General features: G+C 50.3%; 1 protein-coding gene across 1 annotated transcript in view; it reads left to right on the top strand.

Moving 5' to 3' along the window:
* Positions 1-2,324, top strand: part of KDM2A (lysine (K)-specific demethylase 2A) — a 148,046-nt gene extending 145,722 nt beyond the window's left edge. Inside the window, exons 17-20 of the mRNA XM_006893265.1 lie at positions 179-342; positions 801-959; positions 1,476-1,691; positions 1,862-2,324. Coding sequence (XP_006893327.1) covers positions 179-342; positions 801-959; positions 1,476-1,691; positions 1,862-2,043 — 721 coding nt within the window. The 3' untranslated portion in view covers positions 2,044-2,324. The remainder of the gene's footprint in view (positions 1-178; positions 343-800; positions 960-1,475; positions 1,692-1,861) is intronic.
* The last annotated feature ends 13,632 nt before the right edge of the window (positions 2,325-15,956 follow it).

Raw genomic sequence — 15,956 nt, 5'->3', positions numbered from 1 at the left:
CTTCTATTCATAGGGTCTCTTGAGTCATGCTCGACTCAAAGGGAATCAGCAACAGTCTGTCTAGAAGATCGTGGGGAATGAATGGGGTGCTTGGGGTCGAGAAACCTCCAGCAGTCTGTGGGGGCACCTTTGACAGCCATCAGGTTCATGATAGCAGGTTCTCTTCTTTGTATCACAGGTGCTCCGACAAGAGACTTTGGACAAAAATTGACTTGAGCAGGTGTAAGGCTATTGTGCCCCAGGCTCTCAGCGGCATCATCAAGAAACAGCCAGTCAGCCTTGACCTCAGTTGGACCAACATCTCCAAAAAGCAACTGACGTGGCTTGTCAACAGGCTGCCAGGTGAGCAGCGCTGCCCACATCTTGCCAGAGGCTCAGAGGAAGCAGGCCCAAAGAGGACCAGTGCTGACACATTTATTAGAACTGCTTCAGGGCAGCAGTACTGCACCCTTGCCGCCTTTCTACTTAGCAGGAGATTCCCCCATGGGCCACCTTAACACGGCACACTTCAAGGCAGTGGCCTGGACAGCAGGTCTCAGCAGAGCCCCTACTGGGGACAGAGGCACATGGCCGTTGTCTGCTGCTTATAAACCCCTATTCAGCGTTTTGATGTCTCTCTAGGAGGTCTCACTTCTATTGCTCTGGTAGGAACAGTGTTCACTTCAACAGAGAAACCAAGAGACATTGAAGAAACCCTTGGACTCTTCCCTGGGCTGAGGATCTCCTAGCCTTTGTGGAGTTACGGTGGTTTGGCATGATGGGAGATGTGATTGCATGTCACTTCTTAACCCCTGTTACAGGACTGAAAGACCTCCTCCTGGCGGGCTGCTCCTGGTCGGCCGTGTCGGCCCTCAGTACCTCCAGCTGCCCCCCTCTCAGGACCCTGGATCTCCGGTGGGCAGTAGGAATCAAGGACCCTCAAATTCGAGACTTGCTGGCTCCACCAACTGATAAACCAGGTATTCTCACTTTTCTGCTGCGCTAGTGACACTTTTCCTTTGACAGATTTCCTTCTTGGAAGCTGGTAGCCTCAGAAAGAACAGTCAAGTGTGGGTACAGTGGTGGTTGAGATGTAAGTGCAAGTTTAACTGTTTACAAGCAGATAACTCTCCAGACAGAGGAGGAAGTCTGTCTTCTGGTCAGTGGAGTTTGAGGCCTAAGGAAGTCTGGGAAGGCTTTCTGGTTGAGGTAGAGTGTCTAGAGCTGTTTGCATGAGAGTCTGGAATGGAATTGCAGTGTGGGAAGGGGCGGAGCATTCTGCACACAGCCCTGTACTGTAGAAGCGAGGCACGAGCCAGCCGCAGAGAAGAAAGAAAACTTGTTTGGTCTCCTAGAAACTGCCCCACACATGGCTAACTCCCTGAGGGCCACACTGCATTGGGCAGCTGGGCTTCACGCTGACGTCTTCTGAGGGGGCAGGAGGGTGGATTACAGAGTTGAGAGTTTGGACCAGGCTCCTTCTCTTGCCCGTGCAGGTCAGGACAATCGTAGCAAGCTCCGGAACATGACTGACTTCCGGCTGGCAGGCCTTGACATCACAGATGCCACTCTTCGCCTCATCATTCGCCACATGCCCCTCCTGTCTCGACTCGACCTCAGTCACTGCAGCCACCTTACAGACCAATCCTCTAATCTGCTCACTGCTGTCGGGTCTTCCACTCGCTACTCTCTCACCGAGCTCAACATGGCAGGTGTGTGGTCTGCTGCTTCTGGTCTTGTGGGGCTGAGGCGGAGACGCAGGGAGGGCCATGAACAAGACAGGCTTTCGTTGATCGTTTGGAGCAAGGGAAGGAGACAGCACTAAGGGGTGAAGAGAATTTGGGGCAGTACTGAGCACACGTCTCTTGTCCCCTTTCCATAGGTTGCAATAAGTTGACAGACCAGACCCTCATCTACCTACGGCGTATCGCCAATGTCACCCTGATCGACCTTCGAGGATGCAAGCAGATCACACGGAAAGCCTGTGAGCACTTCATCTCAGACTTGTCCATCAACAGCCTCTACTGCCTGTCTGACGAGAAGCTGATCCAGAAGATCAGCTAAGACACACCAAGCCCAGATTGAACAGGAAACGATCTTCCCCGACTTCCCGAGGAGGGCTGCTCTCCCCGACCCTGCACGGGCTCTGAGGCCAGCCTCACCCCCTCTCGCTCTCTTGTCCTGTGAGCCCTTCCCGACAGGCGGGGCAGGAGGGGGCTGGACACCAGGCTGCTTCACTCCTGAGGTAGCAGATTGAGCTGAGGAGCAAGCAGGAGCTGTGTGCGGGGAGGTGCCCGCCCAACGGGGCCAGGCCCTCCGCTTGGGAGGTGTGTGTTCGAGGTTCACCTGTGCCGTTCCCGAGGCCAGCCTCTCCTATGGCGTCCAGTGTGTCCCCTCTGTCACGCTCTCCCAGCTTATGCAAGAGGAGCATGCAGCTCCAGGAACGCTAGACCCGTGCAGATCACACTGGTGCTGTTGAGACGTTCAAACCTCTGGTCCACGTCTGTGCGTGCCCTCCTCTCCTCTCGGTCGCTTAATGCCAGCAGTGCTCCCAGTAGTTGAGTGAGGTGGTCCCGACCCAGCCTTCTCCCTATACTGCCCCACTCCTCTCTGAGGTCCTTGTTGCACTTATTTAGGACTGAGGCTCTTCAGAGGAGCTGGAACTGCCCACCCCAGTGACACCCCCGCTGCATTGCTTCCCAGGCAGATCCGGAGACAGGCACCATCCCCCTTGTGCCCCGTTTTGTCCTCCACTGCCCCTTCCCAGTGTCCTGGGCTTTGCCCACTGAGTGCTTTTCTGGGATACATGGCCTCAGAGGGAATGGGGACTGGACAAGGCTCCCAGCCAAGCCTAGCCTCCCCCTGCCCAGTGCTAGGCTGTGTTGCCCCAGTGACTCACTGACCTGGCTCTTATGGGTGGGGTCCTGCTTAGAATCCAGTCCCCTGCCCTCTGCCTGCAGCCAGGGGCGGGGTGTGCATGTGCCTCTGTGTGTGTGGCTGTGTGCTGAGTGTGTGTGGAGGGACGGGGAGCCTGGATCCCCACTCCACCGCCCTGTGTGAGCCCCGTCAGCTGCCCCCTTTTACTTTGCATTGAACGGCCTGTCCAAAGATCTTCTCTCTAGGGCAGCAGAGAGCTTTTTGCACTTTAAAAAAAAAAAAAAGAAAAAGGAAAGAAAGGTCGGAATTTCTTTTGGGTCAATATTTAAGTGTGTAAGGAGATGCTCATAGCAGCAGCCTGTGTCAAGAGCTTAGAAATGATAGATGCAAGTTTGCACTCTGCTCCCGTCTGTAAGGGTATCGATAGCACAGCGCGCTCCCCAAGCCCCTTCCTGCAGCCCTAGCCCTTTCTGGCCCAGCCCCAGAGCCCAGTCTAACCCTCCTCTTCCCAGGAGGAGAGCCACGCCAGAGGAGAAAGGCCACCACACCCTTCCAAAGCAATGTGGCAGAGTCCCTGCTGCCATCTCACCCAACTTTGATCCTGGCACAGACTGGCTTCCTGAGAGAAAAATGGGTCGGGAGGTGGGGCCCTGTGTCCGTTTCTTCAATCTGCTGGTTCTCGGCTGCACCTTATAAACACCAGTCCATTCTCTTGACCCTCCACCCCTTCCGTTGGCCTCCAGGCCCCAGCAGTCTGGGGCTACAACTCCGAGGAAATCCCAGTGACTTATTCTCGAGTGCCTCAGTTAGGGGACTTCTCTGTAAAGAACCCTGGGTATGGAGCAAAACCCTGAGTAGTAATATTGTTGATGACATGATTCGAAGCTTCCTGCCTTTTTTCGGTTGCTCCTGTGGAAAATACTGAAGAGATAACCTTTTTTTCGTTTGCTTTTTAAGTCTTTTGATAAAAAGGGAGGTGGAGAGACCCCCTCGGAGCAGGGATTGTGCCGGGAGAGTGCCTCTGATTTTTGAGACTTTACATCTGCAGAAATCTCCAAGCTGGTAGTTTATTTGGGGTTTGGTTTGAGTTTCATTTGATTTGAGTTTGGACAACACACATTTTGCCGTGCACATAACTGGTCAGCAGGAAAGGGAGCCTAGAGTGGCAGCTGGATGGTGCCCTGCTGGGCTGTCCTTTTCTTTGGGACTGTGAAGGGAGAGCTGTCTGGTCTAGTGGAGGAAAGGAGGCCTGGGGAGCCCCTTTGCATTTCCTGCAGTCTGCTCTTTGCCCGCCCTGCCAGGAGAGCTGCCCTCCATGCTGGACCAGACCCTGCTTCGTCTTTCAAGCACCGGGCACAAAGCCGCAGAAGAAAGGAAGAAAATTTATATATATATAATATAAAATCACCTGGTGATTCAAAAATAACTGCTCCATAAATAAAACTCCTAAAGTCACTATGTTTTAAGGGTTTGCTTGTGTTTTTTGTTTGTTTTTTGGAGAAATACTGTAAATATCTATTTTTTGTTGCTGATTTAGAGTCCATCTCCAATGTTGTGCTAAAAATTTTAAATTAAATGTAAGCATTAAGGGGATCGGCCCTCCACGATCTCAGTCGCCACGTCGGGGTTGCTCTGGGCCAGGGATGGAGGAAGAAGGCCCCCACTGTTGGTTTTGGAGAGAGTAAGGGCGTCTTTCCTCCGACACGTGGGAGTGGGAGATATTTGTGTAATAAAATTTTTTAAAAAGAAAAAAAAGAAATAGCCTCCAGTGGGAAATATTTTGATTTGGGTTTTTTGTTTTTAATAAAAAGGCTTTTAAAAACAAGACCTAAACTTCTGCCTTTGTGTGTGTGTATACCTGAGAAAGCAAGTCAGGTGATCACCCAGACCACAGCCGTGGTTGCCCTGTGGTGGAGCTGCTGGGAACTGGGACTAACTCCCTGGCTCTTACCCCCACCACCCAAAAAGGAGATTTTGCTTCTAGAAACAAGTTTTACCATGTCAAAGTGGCCTGGTGATAAAGAGATTGCACCGCTAACCCAAAGCATGCCATTTGAATCCACCAGCCATAGCCTCCACCTGTAGGAGAGGCGGCTTGGCAAGGTAAACGTTTAGCAACTGTCTAGTAAAATAACTCTGTCTGAGGTTTCCTTATCCCAGAAAGGCTTGGAGACAAGTCTATGAAGACCGTTCTGTCCCATCTCCCCCAAGGCCACCCTCCACATCTAAATGTGCAGAGCAGCCTACAGTCACCAAGCTGGCTCCAGCAGAAACTTGCTCTGATCCCTGGTCACATCCTGGCCACCACCGAGCTTTGTGAGTATTGGCTCTGGGCTAGGAGGTCATGTGCCTATGTCGCATGCCACCTAGGAGGGTTCTGCATTACCGTGCAGGCGTCCTGCCCATCTGTGTCAATTTTGTTTCATTACTGTCCTGTCTCCCTATTCTGAATCACCATTGTCTAGAATCCAGACCATGCCAGCAGCCTCCCAGGTGAATCCCCGTCACTGCCAGAGCACTTAGAAGCTACAGCTGCTGCTGTCCCCCGTGTAAAGCCAGGAGCAGCATCAAGACAGGACAGACTCTTAAGCATGGTAATGCTGTCCTCAAGCTCTAACACGGAAGTTGTGTAGAACTTAATAGCACAGGCTAAATTTTAGCTGGAGGTGATTAAAAAGTAGGGGGTTTCTTGGGTTATTTTTTTCTGTTCAACAGATTATTTTTTATGTCCATTCATTCATTGTTCCACTCTTCTCCCTGCCCACCTTTCCTCCCTCCTACCCTGTTCACTCTTATCTTTGAAAAATGAAAGAAAAGTTCTTTAATTGTTACACAATCCCTCCCCCCAGCTCCACTCCACTATGCAGCCTTCTTGACTCCTGTCATGACAAAAATACATAATCACATACCCCTTTTAAACAGTTTCCTCCCTTATCTGTTTCAATGCTATATACATTATTGAATCCATCTTTCTCAGTCTCCCCCCAACCCCGAGGTCAGTCCCATACCCATTCTGAATATTTCATGAGCTCTTTGTTTTTCAGTGCAGCATAGTATTCTGTTGTGTGAATATGCCACAACTTATCTATCCATTCGTCTGCTGATGGGCACTTAGGTTGTTTCCAACTCTTTGCTATTGTGAACAAAACCGTGATAAACATGGGTGTGCATAGTAGTTGTTTTTGTAGTATGTCAACAGGGAACTCAGACCAGACTCAGGTGACATAGAAGGAGCAATATCATTACCAATATTAAGTGGATCTTTGCTGAAAGCTCAAAGGTTTGATGTTCAGCCATTTCAGAATATAGTATGTGATTAAAAGCTGTTGTTACTGAGGGAAGAAGTCCCAAACTGCACTGAAAGCATTGAAAAAAATGCTCTGGGAGTTGATAGAACACATGTTTCAACAAATGGTGATAACACTAAAGGTCTTTACTACATGAGAAATTTGGTAGACAAGTATCTTACAAGCCCTCCTGCCAGAGTTCAGGTAAGTGCCTATTCCAAAGGAATGTGATCCAACATAATGAGTAAAATTGTACACTAAGTACATTACAAGCATGTAAAATTTTGCTGAAAAATTTAAAATAAGTGATGGTCCATAACAATGTAAAAATGTTCGGTGATTTAAAATTATTGAATAGTAAGCAGGAGTGGCATCCACATCCTAAACAACATGCCTCTGGAAACTCTAATAAATGACAATAGTTATAAAAAGGCTTCAGGCCTTTTGTTCATAGGGTTGCTTTGAGTCGTACTCAATGGCAATCAACAACATCATGTGTAAGTCAAATTTTGCTGAAAATAATTTCATTCCCATTTAGACTAGGAGTTGCAGAACATTTAATTATGCTCATATCAAATCTCTGCCTAGACCAGAAAGCTGTTGTCTGAATAGAGCACATGATTAAAAATCAAGAAATCTTTCTCCATATTATTCAGACTGTATGCTGAGCAAATGCCACAAAAACCTGGACTCTGAATTAAAGTGTGGCGTCAGGATTGAAGAAAGTCTCATCAATGAACTGTGTGTTGTGCAGAAGACACAACCTTGCTTGGTCAAAGTGAGGAGGACTTGAAATGCTTGTTGCACAAGATCAAAGACTATATAGCCTTCAATATAGATTACATCGCAACATCAAGAAAACAAAATTCCTCACCACTGGGCCAACATCATGACAGATGGAGAAAAGATGAAATTTTCAATGACTTCATCTTCCTTCAATCCACAGTTGACGTCTTTGGTACATTGGGAATCTGCTGTCAGAGACCTCTACAAGTACCAAAGAAAAATGTCAGTTTGAAGACTTAGGGTATGCCCAATTCTAACCATGGTCTTTTCAATCACTTGCTCTGCGTCTGAGAGCTGGACAATAAGGATGAGCTGTGTTAGAAGAGTACTAAATATGCTATGGACTGCCAAAAGAATAAACATATGTCTTGGAGAAAGTGCAACAAGAATATTCTGTAAGAGGCAAGGATGTTGAAGCTTCATCTGGACATGTTGCTTTAAGGGGGGCTATCCCTTGGGAAAAGGACATCATGCTAAAAAATTTGGAAGGTCAGCAAAGGAGAAAGGCCTTTGAGAAGATTGATAGTCACTACAGCAATGGGCTTAACTATGTCAGAGAGGATGAGCACGGTGCCACATAGGTGCCACATAGGAGGAGGTTCATCTTGTTCACAGGGTCACTATGAGTTGGACTGGACTCAGTGGCCACTAATGATTTAAAAACTGCTGAAACAATGAAAAGGGAACTGACCAAACTTTGGCTGTTTTCAGAAAAGGACATGAACATGAAAGGGGTCATTGCTGATGTCAGCTGCATTTGGGCTGGAAGCAGAGTCCACCAGAAGTTTACCTGTGTTTTCTTGATTATGCAGAGATTCAACTGTGGATCATGGTAAGTTGTGGAGAACACTGGGATTTCAGGACATATCATTGTGCTCATGAGGAACTTGTACTTAGACCAAGAAGCAGTCATTCCAACAGAACAAAGGGATACTAGGTTTCTGTTCCTCTGCTTTTTCAAGCATGTCCTCTTCCAACTTGATAGCACATGATTTCCATGGACGCTGATTATAGGTAAAATGAAATCCTTGACAAATTCAATCTTTATCACAATGCTGCTTATTGTCCAAGTTGTGAAGAAGACACTTTTCTATGTTAAGGTGTAATTCATAGTAAAAGCTGTAATCTTAGATCTGTGTCATTATTTCAACCCCTCTTCCTGCAGTCAGGGTTTTACAGCCTGCATATTGCTGGCTGTTGATGAGTCTTCCTTCAATTCTGATGCCCCAATCTTCACTAAACCCAATTTCTTGAATTATTTTCTCAGCATACTGATTAAACAGTGAAAGACTATGATCTTGACACATTTTGAATACTCCATGGACTGCTAGAACAAACAAAATCTGTCTTGGACGAAATGTAGTCCGGATGCTCCTTAGAGGCAAGGATGGTAAAATATCATCTCACACACTTTGGAAGGATTTCATTTTACTTTGACCTATAATCAGCGTCCATGGAAATCATTATGTGCTATCACGTTGCCTGCCACTCTAGCAGTACAATAATAGCTCTGAACCCTACCCTATCTTGAGCCAGTCTCACTGATTTTGACACACTTATCCCTACTACCCCAGTCAATCCATCTCATCTGGGGTCTTCCTCTCACACTGTCCAGCCTCCCAAGAATGATGTCTTTCTCCAAGGACTGGTCCCTCCTGGCCATGTGCCCAAAGTATGAGAGATGGAGCTTTAAAATCCTTGCCTCCAAGGAGAAACTTGATTTCATTCGCGCCAATACAGACCTGTTTGTTCCCTTGACTGTCCATGGTATGTAGTCAAGAAATTCAACAGAATATCGCTCTTGGCCAAATTTTTTGCAAACATGTTCAAGAACAAAGATGTAACTTTGAAGATGAAAGTGCACCTGACCCAAGCCATGGTAGTTTAAACTGTTCAAATGCTTAAAAACGTGTGTAAAACAGGACAAGAGGTAAGCAAGACTAAAGAAGAATTAATGCACTGAAATTATGGTGTTGTCAAAGAATACTGACTAGAAGATGTGCTGCTAGAACAAAAGTTTCTTGACTTAAAGCTGGAGTGTTTTTTAAAAGCAAAGGTGATGCGACCTGTCTCATGGAGTGTGATCAGGTGATCAGGAGAGACTTGTCCATCATGCCTGGTGATAGCAGAGGGTCAGTGAAAGGCCCTTACGAAGGTGAGCTGATAGAGGTGGCTACAACAAGGGGCTCAAATACATCGACAGGCGAAGATGAAGGAGCAGGTGGGGTTTGAGTCTTTCACACACAGATAGGCTGGTTGTATGCATAAGCCCTGCCTGCATCTCTCCCACTAATAGCCCTTCTCACTGGCTTTCCATCAGAAGGGATTAATGTGGACTTTCCGTGCTCTGTGGGCAAGAACAATGTCGTTAACAGGTGACCTCTGCTGGACCTATTCTAAGGGCTTTACACACATCAACTCAATTCATCCTCACAACCTACTCCACCCCACCCCACCCCACCCCACTCTTGAGATTTCTCTCATTTGACAGAGGAGAAAATGAGCCTCGGGACATTAAGTAATTTGCCCAAAGTGATTTGAGTAGTAAAATCTAGGCCCTGGCCCTGGAGTCTGCCTTCTCCACTCAGCCTCTCTGTAAACACACCACGTGTCACATGAGCACCTGGACGCGGGCAGGTGAGCCACTCTTCCTTATGACCAGTCTGGGGCAGGTCCAGAACTGGTAATGCCTGGGCACCCGGCAATGCCTGGGCACCCGGCGCGTGAACCAGAGATCTCAGGAGGCACTCAGTACCCCCCCATCCCACCCCACCAGAAGCTCCTGGAGACTGGCCTTAGGTAGCTCTTCCCCTCACTCACTGCCATCTGCCCCGGAGTGGGGTATGAGGAAGGCGGGGTTGTGGGCTAGCAAGGCTCACTTCATGGGCCTTGAGCTCAGAGGGGTCACCCGCCTACTTTAACACTCTGGAGTTCTCGCATTTTCATCTTGCACTGGGGGGGGGGGGAAGGGCTGCAAATTATGCAGCTGACCCTGGGGGAGGGACGTTCCCAGCTTCCCTGGGGGGTTCGTGCCAAGCACGGCTGGGCCCGCCTGGCACCTGCAGGCTGCGAGGCCGCCCTCCCACCACCTTCCCCGGCAGCCGCTCTCGGCGCCCAGCCCGGAAGGAAACTTCAGCCGACACCCACGTGTGGGCAGGAAAGCGAGTGGGCGCCGACGTTGAGGTTTTACGCTCTGCCGCCCAACTTCCGCCTTCCAGGGGTCCACCCCACTCCAGCTGCGGCCCCCAGACTGTGCTTGACAGGACGGAGGAGGGACAGACACACGGGGAAAATGCCCAGGAAAGGAATTAGAAAGAGGATAAACGAATGCAGACCACGGAGGATGCCTGTGGACACAGAAAGCCCAGGACACCAGGCGTCGCCCCCCAACGCAGCGCCTACACACATCCTCTCCGTCCGCAAAGCAACCGAGTGAGGCCTGGAAGAAACATTCAAGGCGAGGCTCCTTCGCAGTTACTGAATGCGCCCGGGCCCCCAGCAGGCAGTGAGGGGTGGTGCTAGGACTCCAGCTCAGGTTTTTCCCCAACTACCACCTCCGTATGGCAGGTGCCAGAGCCCAGAATGTGGATTTGGTAGGGGCTACGAGCCCGTGATTCAGACACACCACACAGTCGGTAAAAACCAAGACAGACGGCCGCTCTGCAGGAAGTTCGGTGACCAAGCTGGCAGCGGAGGCGAAGACGCATGCGCACTGGGGAGGAGCGCTGTGATGGGGCGGGACCTGTGTTGGCGGGGCGGAGTCTTTACTCAGAGGGCGGGGCTCGCGGTGACTGGGCGGGGTCCGTGTCCTCAGTGGGCGGGGCCCGCATTGCCGGCGGGATCCGTGTCTAGTGGGCGGGGCCTGGTGAGCGTGGAGGGCGGGGTGGGGCGCGGACCGAATAACCTTCAGGAGAGTTGGGGGGCCTTTAGTGGATCTAGGGCCCGCGAAGCCAGTTGTGGGTGATGCCTGAGGCCGAGGGGGGCCTCTGAAAGTCCCTGGATAGCACGATGGACAGAGTCCTGACGAACCCGGGGAGCCCTTCTGGATGACCAAGGCCCCCTATTCCCTGTGAGCCTCCACTGTTTCCTTTTTCTTGCTGTTTCACGTGCCAGCAAAGCTCTAGTTTTTGCCTCTCACTAGCTCTTCCCTCTCATCCCTCTGGTTCTGGCCTCCTCGGAGGCGTCCCTGAGGAGGAGGTGCCTACTCAGTAGCTCGTCACTGCCTTATAGGGGGTGTCCAGCACTCGGTGAGGTCACCCCGTCTCCTTGCACGCGTGGTGGCTATTGTGTATAGTTTGCACACAAGTGCACTGTCCAGCTCTGTCCAGCTTGGGTCCCCAACACAGGTGCCTGCTGAGAGTTGGGAGGCACATGCCCATTTTGCGAATGGGAAACTGAGTTCTAAACATCAAATAATTTCCCCAAAGCGACTTGATGGGTATAATGTACCTCGGGATCTAGAGTCAGCTCTGTCCACCCAGCACATTGAGGGTACGTTGACTCCTGGGGCAAGGCTGTGCTCCTTCCAGAAATGACAAGTCAGTCTTAGAGGCACACCCTTCTGCACATGCTCCCAGGTCTTCAAAGCCCAGGGACAGAAAGGCAGGAATGAGTTCCCAGCAGATAGGTCCTCACCTGACCTCACGCATGTAGATGATGTCCTTGTTGGGACCTTGTTCCCCCTTCCCTGACCTCCAGCTGACCATGCCTTTCTCCCTTGGGCTCTGCCTCCTGGAATTATAGCTCTTGCCTAGTTAATTGAGATTAAGTTTTCCCTATTGGATTGGGCTGGCATTGAATCTTAGTCTCTTTGTGACCCTAATTTGTGCCCAAATGTCATGCTGGGTGAGACAAGTACAATATGGACCACCAGAAAAAGGGCATCAGGGAGACCCCAGGAAAGGAGGAGAAGGGCATTTGGGCATGGGGAGCCATAGAGGTCAGGCCCGAACTTCAATCATCCAAGTGACAGAACACAGACTAGAGGGAGGTGACTGTGGATCAGGAAGGAGGGTAGGGGCAGCCCGGGAGGCATGATTAACTGTGGTCTATAAAAGCTGGCTGACTTCCAGGTGGAGGTGGATGGAGAGGTTAGAAGAGAAGAGGGAGGGCTGGGGGGGGGGGAGTAGGGGAGTGCAGGCATCCAGGTGGAGGTTAGGGGAACCAAACGTGGTGGTGTTGCACAGGACATGTGGAAGGCTCCTGGCAGACATTACAAGCAGTCAACAGCACAGGGCAGGTGACAGCATGTGCATACGCGGTACTAGGCAGGAGATGAAGGAAGAGAGGAGTGGGGATGGGGATGACTCCAGCATTTCTGGGAGCTGGAGGAGCCTCATCTGAGATGGGGAGGTGGGAGGAGCCCACTGGGCAGGACTTGGGTGACAGGAGCCCAGAGTGGGATGTGTTAGGTTTGCAACACGTATTAGTCATCCATGCAGATGCCAAACAACCATGTGTCTACGAGTCTGCCAGCTGGGTGGGAGTGGGATTCCGCTCCTCTTTGCACTCCCAGCATTCCAGCCGGAGCCTGGTACTGTCAGAGCTCTAACCGGGTCTGCTCAGAGATTCAAGACTCTGTGATAAGGCAAGTTTAACAACCGACCGCCCCACAACCGCCAGAGGGCAGCACCATCCCCAAAGCTTGAGGGGCTGGGGACTGGCACCACCTTATCCCTAGCACCCACTTCCAGGACCTACTTTCTGGATTCCTGCACGTAGAAAAGTACCCGGGAGACAGGCTCCTTGGAGGAACCCTGGTTTCCAGCCAGGTTGGGTGGGGCTCTGGGTAGGCAGGAGGGACCATCTGGTGGGGGAAGGCAGGGCCACCTCCCAGAACCTACACATACATCCTGGTCTAACAAGTTCATCAGGAAGAATAGTTTACATAGGGTTTGTGCCATAAAAGCCAAGCCAACATGCTCCCAATCCCAAGACTCTGGTTGTAGCTTTCTTATTTACCTCTGCTGTTCAGTCCAAAACCCATGTGCTTCATTCAAACGCAGATGGATGTCCTGTCTGTGTTGGGCCCTGTGGTAGACCATGTGCTGGATACAGGGTGCTGGGAGCAGGGAGGAATATGGACCTGCCCTTAACATGGGTGGTTGTTCCTTGTTGTTAGGTGCCATCAAGTCAAGTACGACTCATAACAACAGTATGAACAACAGACCTGAATGAACCCTGTTCTATCCTGTACCGTCCTCACCATCTCTGACACACTCAAGGCTACTGCTTTAGTCACTGTGTCAATCCACCTGGCTGAGGGTCTTCCCTGTCCTTCACTAAGCCTCCACCTTCCCAAGCATGACATCACTCTCTAAGGAATAGCCTCTTCTAACAATATGCCCAAAGTACGTGAGACAAGGTGTTATCATCTCTGCCTCCAAGGACTCCTTGGCTGCACTTTCTCCAAGACCTACCTGACCATGGATAGATAAACTATTCACCTCCCCTTTCCCCAAGCATTTCCAATGTAAGCACATATTATCCAATTGACACAAAATATTAAGGCCAATCCCACTGTTAGAAACTCGGGATGGTACATTATTAACCTTAATGTTTTAAAATTCAGGCCTCACGGATAACAAGTAAGGAGGCCTGGTGATGTCGCAAGTTATGCATGCAGCCGCTAATTGAAAGGCTAGCAGTTCCAGTCTGTCAGCAGCTCTGTCATTTGATTGTCATTTGACAGCCTAGAAAACTCTGTGGAGTGGTTCTGCTCAGTCGCATAGAGCGGCTATGCAAGGAGGCTGACTCAGAGACACCTGGCAACAACAGGTCACAGAAATGCATTTGGCTCTGGTGACCAGGAGAAGGTGACAGGGAGCTAAGGAGGAAAGCACTGGGGATGGAAAAGATGAGGCTGGAGATGTGCTGGGTGTGCTGGTGGAGGGCTCCAGGGGTCAAGCAGGGAATAAAGGACACAGGTTATCCAAGACTTTGACTTGTAGGTCCAGTAACTTGCTAATCTGGTCTACTTTGGACAATGCGGTGTGGGTGTCTGGAGCTTCTCTTGGGGTTACCCACTCTCAGCGGTCCCACAAGGCCCAGAAAGCCACTTCGAGGTGCTAGGCAGATGGTGACCTGGTCAGGGCCTGCACCTGGGTTGTTGTTAGGTGCTGTTAAATATGACTAATCATGACTTTATGAACAACAGATCTGAACCTTGTCCTATCCATGCCATCATCATCATCTGTGACACACTTGAGTCTATTGGTATAGCCACTGTGTCAATCTGTCTTATTGAGGGTCTTCTTTTTCAGCAATCATCTTCCTTTCCAAGAATGGCGTCCCTCTCTAAGGAATAGCCTCTCCTAGCAACACGCCTGAAGTATGTGAGACGAAACTTTGTCATCTTTGCCTCCAAGGAGCACTCTGGCTGCACTTTCTCCAAGTCCAGTTTTATTCTTTCGGCAGTCCATAGGATATGCCGGAGCTCAAAGGCATCAATTCTCCTGTTATCCTTATTTGTTGTGCAGCTGTCAGGTGCATAGGCACACCATAGTTTTCAAATTGACATCATTGCTTCTCAATAATTCAGGGAGGTGGTTGACTGCAGATTTTCCCAATGCAATACATTTCCTGATCACCTGACTGCTGGTACCAAGGGAGTTGACTGTGGATCCAAGTAAGATGAAGTAATTGACAAATTCCATCTCTTCTCCATCTATCATGATGTTCCTTATCGGCCCAGTGGCCCAGGGTAGTGGTCAGGAAATCCTGTGAACTCTAAGTTATAAGAAGATTTTCAGGAGGCCAGATAAAGGAAGTGTGGTGAAGTAAAAAAAAAAAAAAAACACATGGTGAAAGGGAGTCAAGGAGAAACAGGGATTCTGTCCTCCATCTCTGGGTGTATCCTGTCCACTGAGAAAGGAACGTTGACCTCTCTGGAGTCTCTGGTACTAGGTTATGTGGGAGTTAATTTGAGAAAGTAGCTTGTAGGCCCTCCTTACCTGAGAAGTTCATGGGGCAGGAGGTCCTGCTTTGCAAGAGGGCCCTGGATGCAGAACTGTCCTGAGGATTGAGTATCATGTGCCTAGGGTTGGTACACATCTCCCATACATTCACCAGGAGGGACCAGTCCTTGGAGAAGGACATCATGCTTGAAAAGGTGGAGGGTGATTGACAGAAAGACAGCAGATGAGACTGAGAGACACAATGACTGTCGCAGTGGTGTCAGGTGTGTCAGGTGGAAAGCTGGCTCAGGATAGGGCAAGTTCAGAGCTATGGTTCGTAGGGTTGGTATGAGGCATGGTTGATTTGACAGCACACAACAACAACAACAACAACTGGCTGGTGTGAGTCCTGTCACCCTAGGACACGGAGTTTCTGCCACCTGGGTTGGGCTGTCCTTGAGGGAGTTTTCTCAGCCAGCTAAGACCCCTGTCTGATCGCACATGGCGGATTCAGTATTAATCCCTCTGCGTGGGATGGGTGCAGGGTAGGGTGCTGGACACAGAGTGGGTGGGTTTGGGTGCAGGGGCCTCGATCTTAGGCTGGGACTGGTGGAATTCTGGGGTCTGGCTGGGATCGTCAGGTCCCACGTTCTCTGGGTCCAGGCTGGGTCCCTGATTGATGTCCTTGTCCTAGGTGCATTTCTCAGTCCAGGACATGGACCTTAGGACCCAGAGATTGGGCTTAGGGCAGTGATCTGGGTCTGAAATCAAGGTGGCATGTCAGTAACCAGAACTAAAGTCATGGTCGCATCTGGGGGTGGGCCCAGGGGGCCCAGGTTTTCATCTCAGAGGCTAGATTCAAGGTCTAATTCTGAGGTTCTGTGGGGTTCGGTCATGGCGGGACTCCAGGGTCAGGGTTTTCTGGGATGAAGTTCCTGAAACCATGACTGTGAGTCTGGGGTCTTCTTGCTCAGCGTTCACAAGCCAAGCCTGGGGTCAGGGCCGCGGCCCCTCCGGAGAGCCCGGTCTGGGTCTAGGCTCCTACTTCGTCCCGGGTCCCCTGGCAGTCACGTCTGGGGCCAAGGTCACGGCCGGGGGGCCTGGGCGGCTGGTCCCCAGCCCGGCTCGGCTC

This window comes from Elephantulus edwardii, unplaced genomic scaffold, assembly GCF_000299155.1.
Source record: "Elephantulus edwardii isolate Elephantulus edwardi_28Jun2011 unplaced genomic scaffold, EleEdw1.0 scaffold00126, whole genome shotgun sequence".
Taxonomy (NCBI): Eukaryota; Metazoa; Chordata; class Mammalia; order Macroscelidea; family Macroscelididae; genus Elephantulus; species Elephantulus edwardii.
Note: the sequence above shows the minus strand (reverse complement) of the source record. Positions and strands in the feature narration are given on the sequence as shown.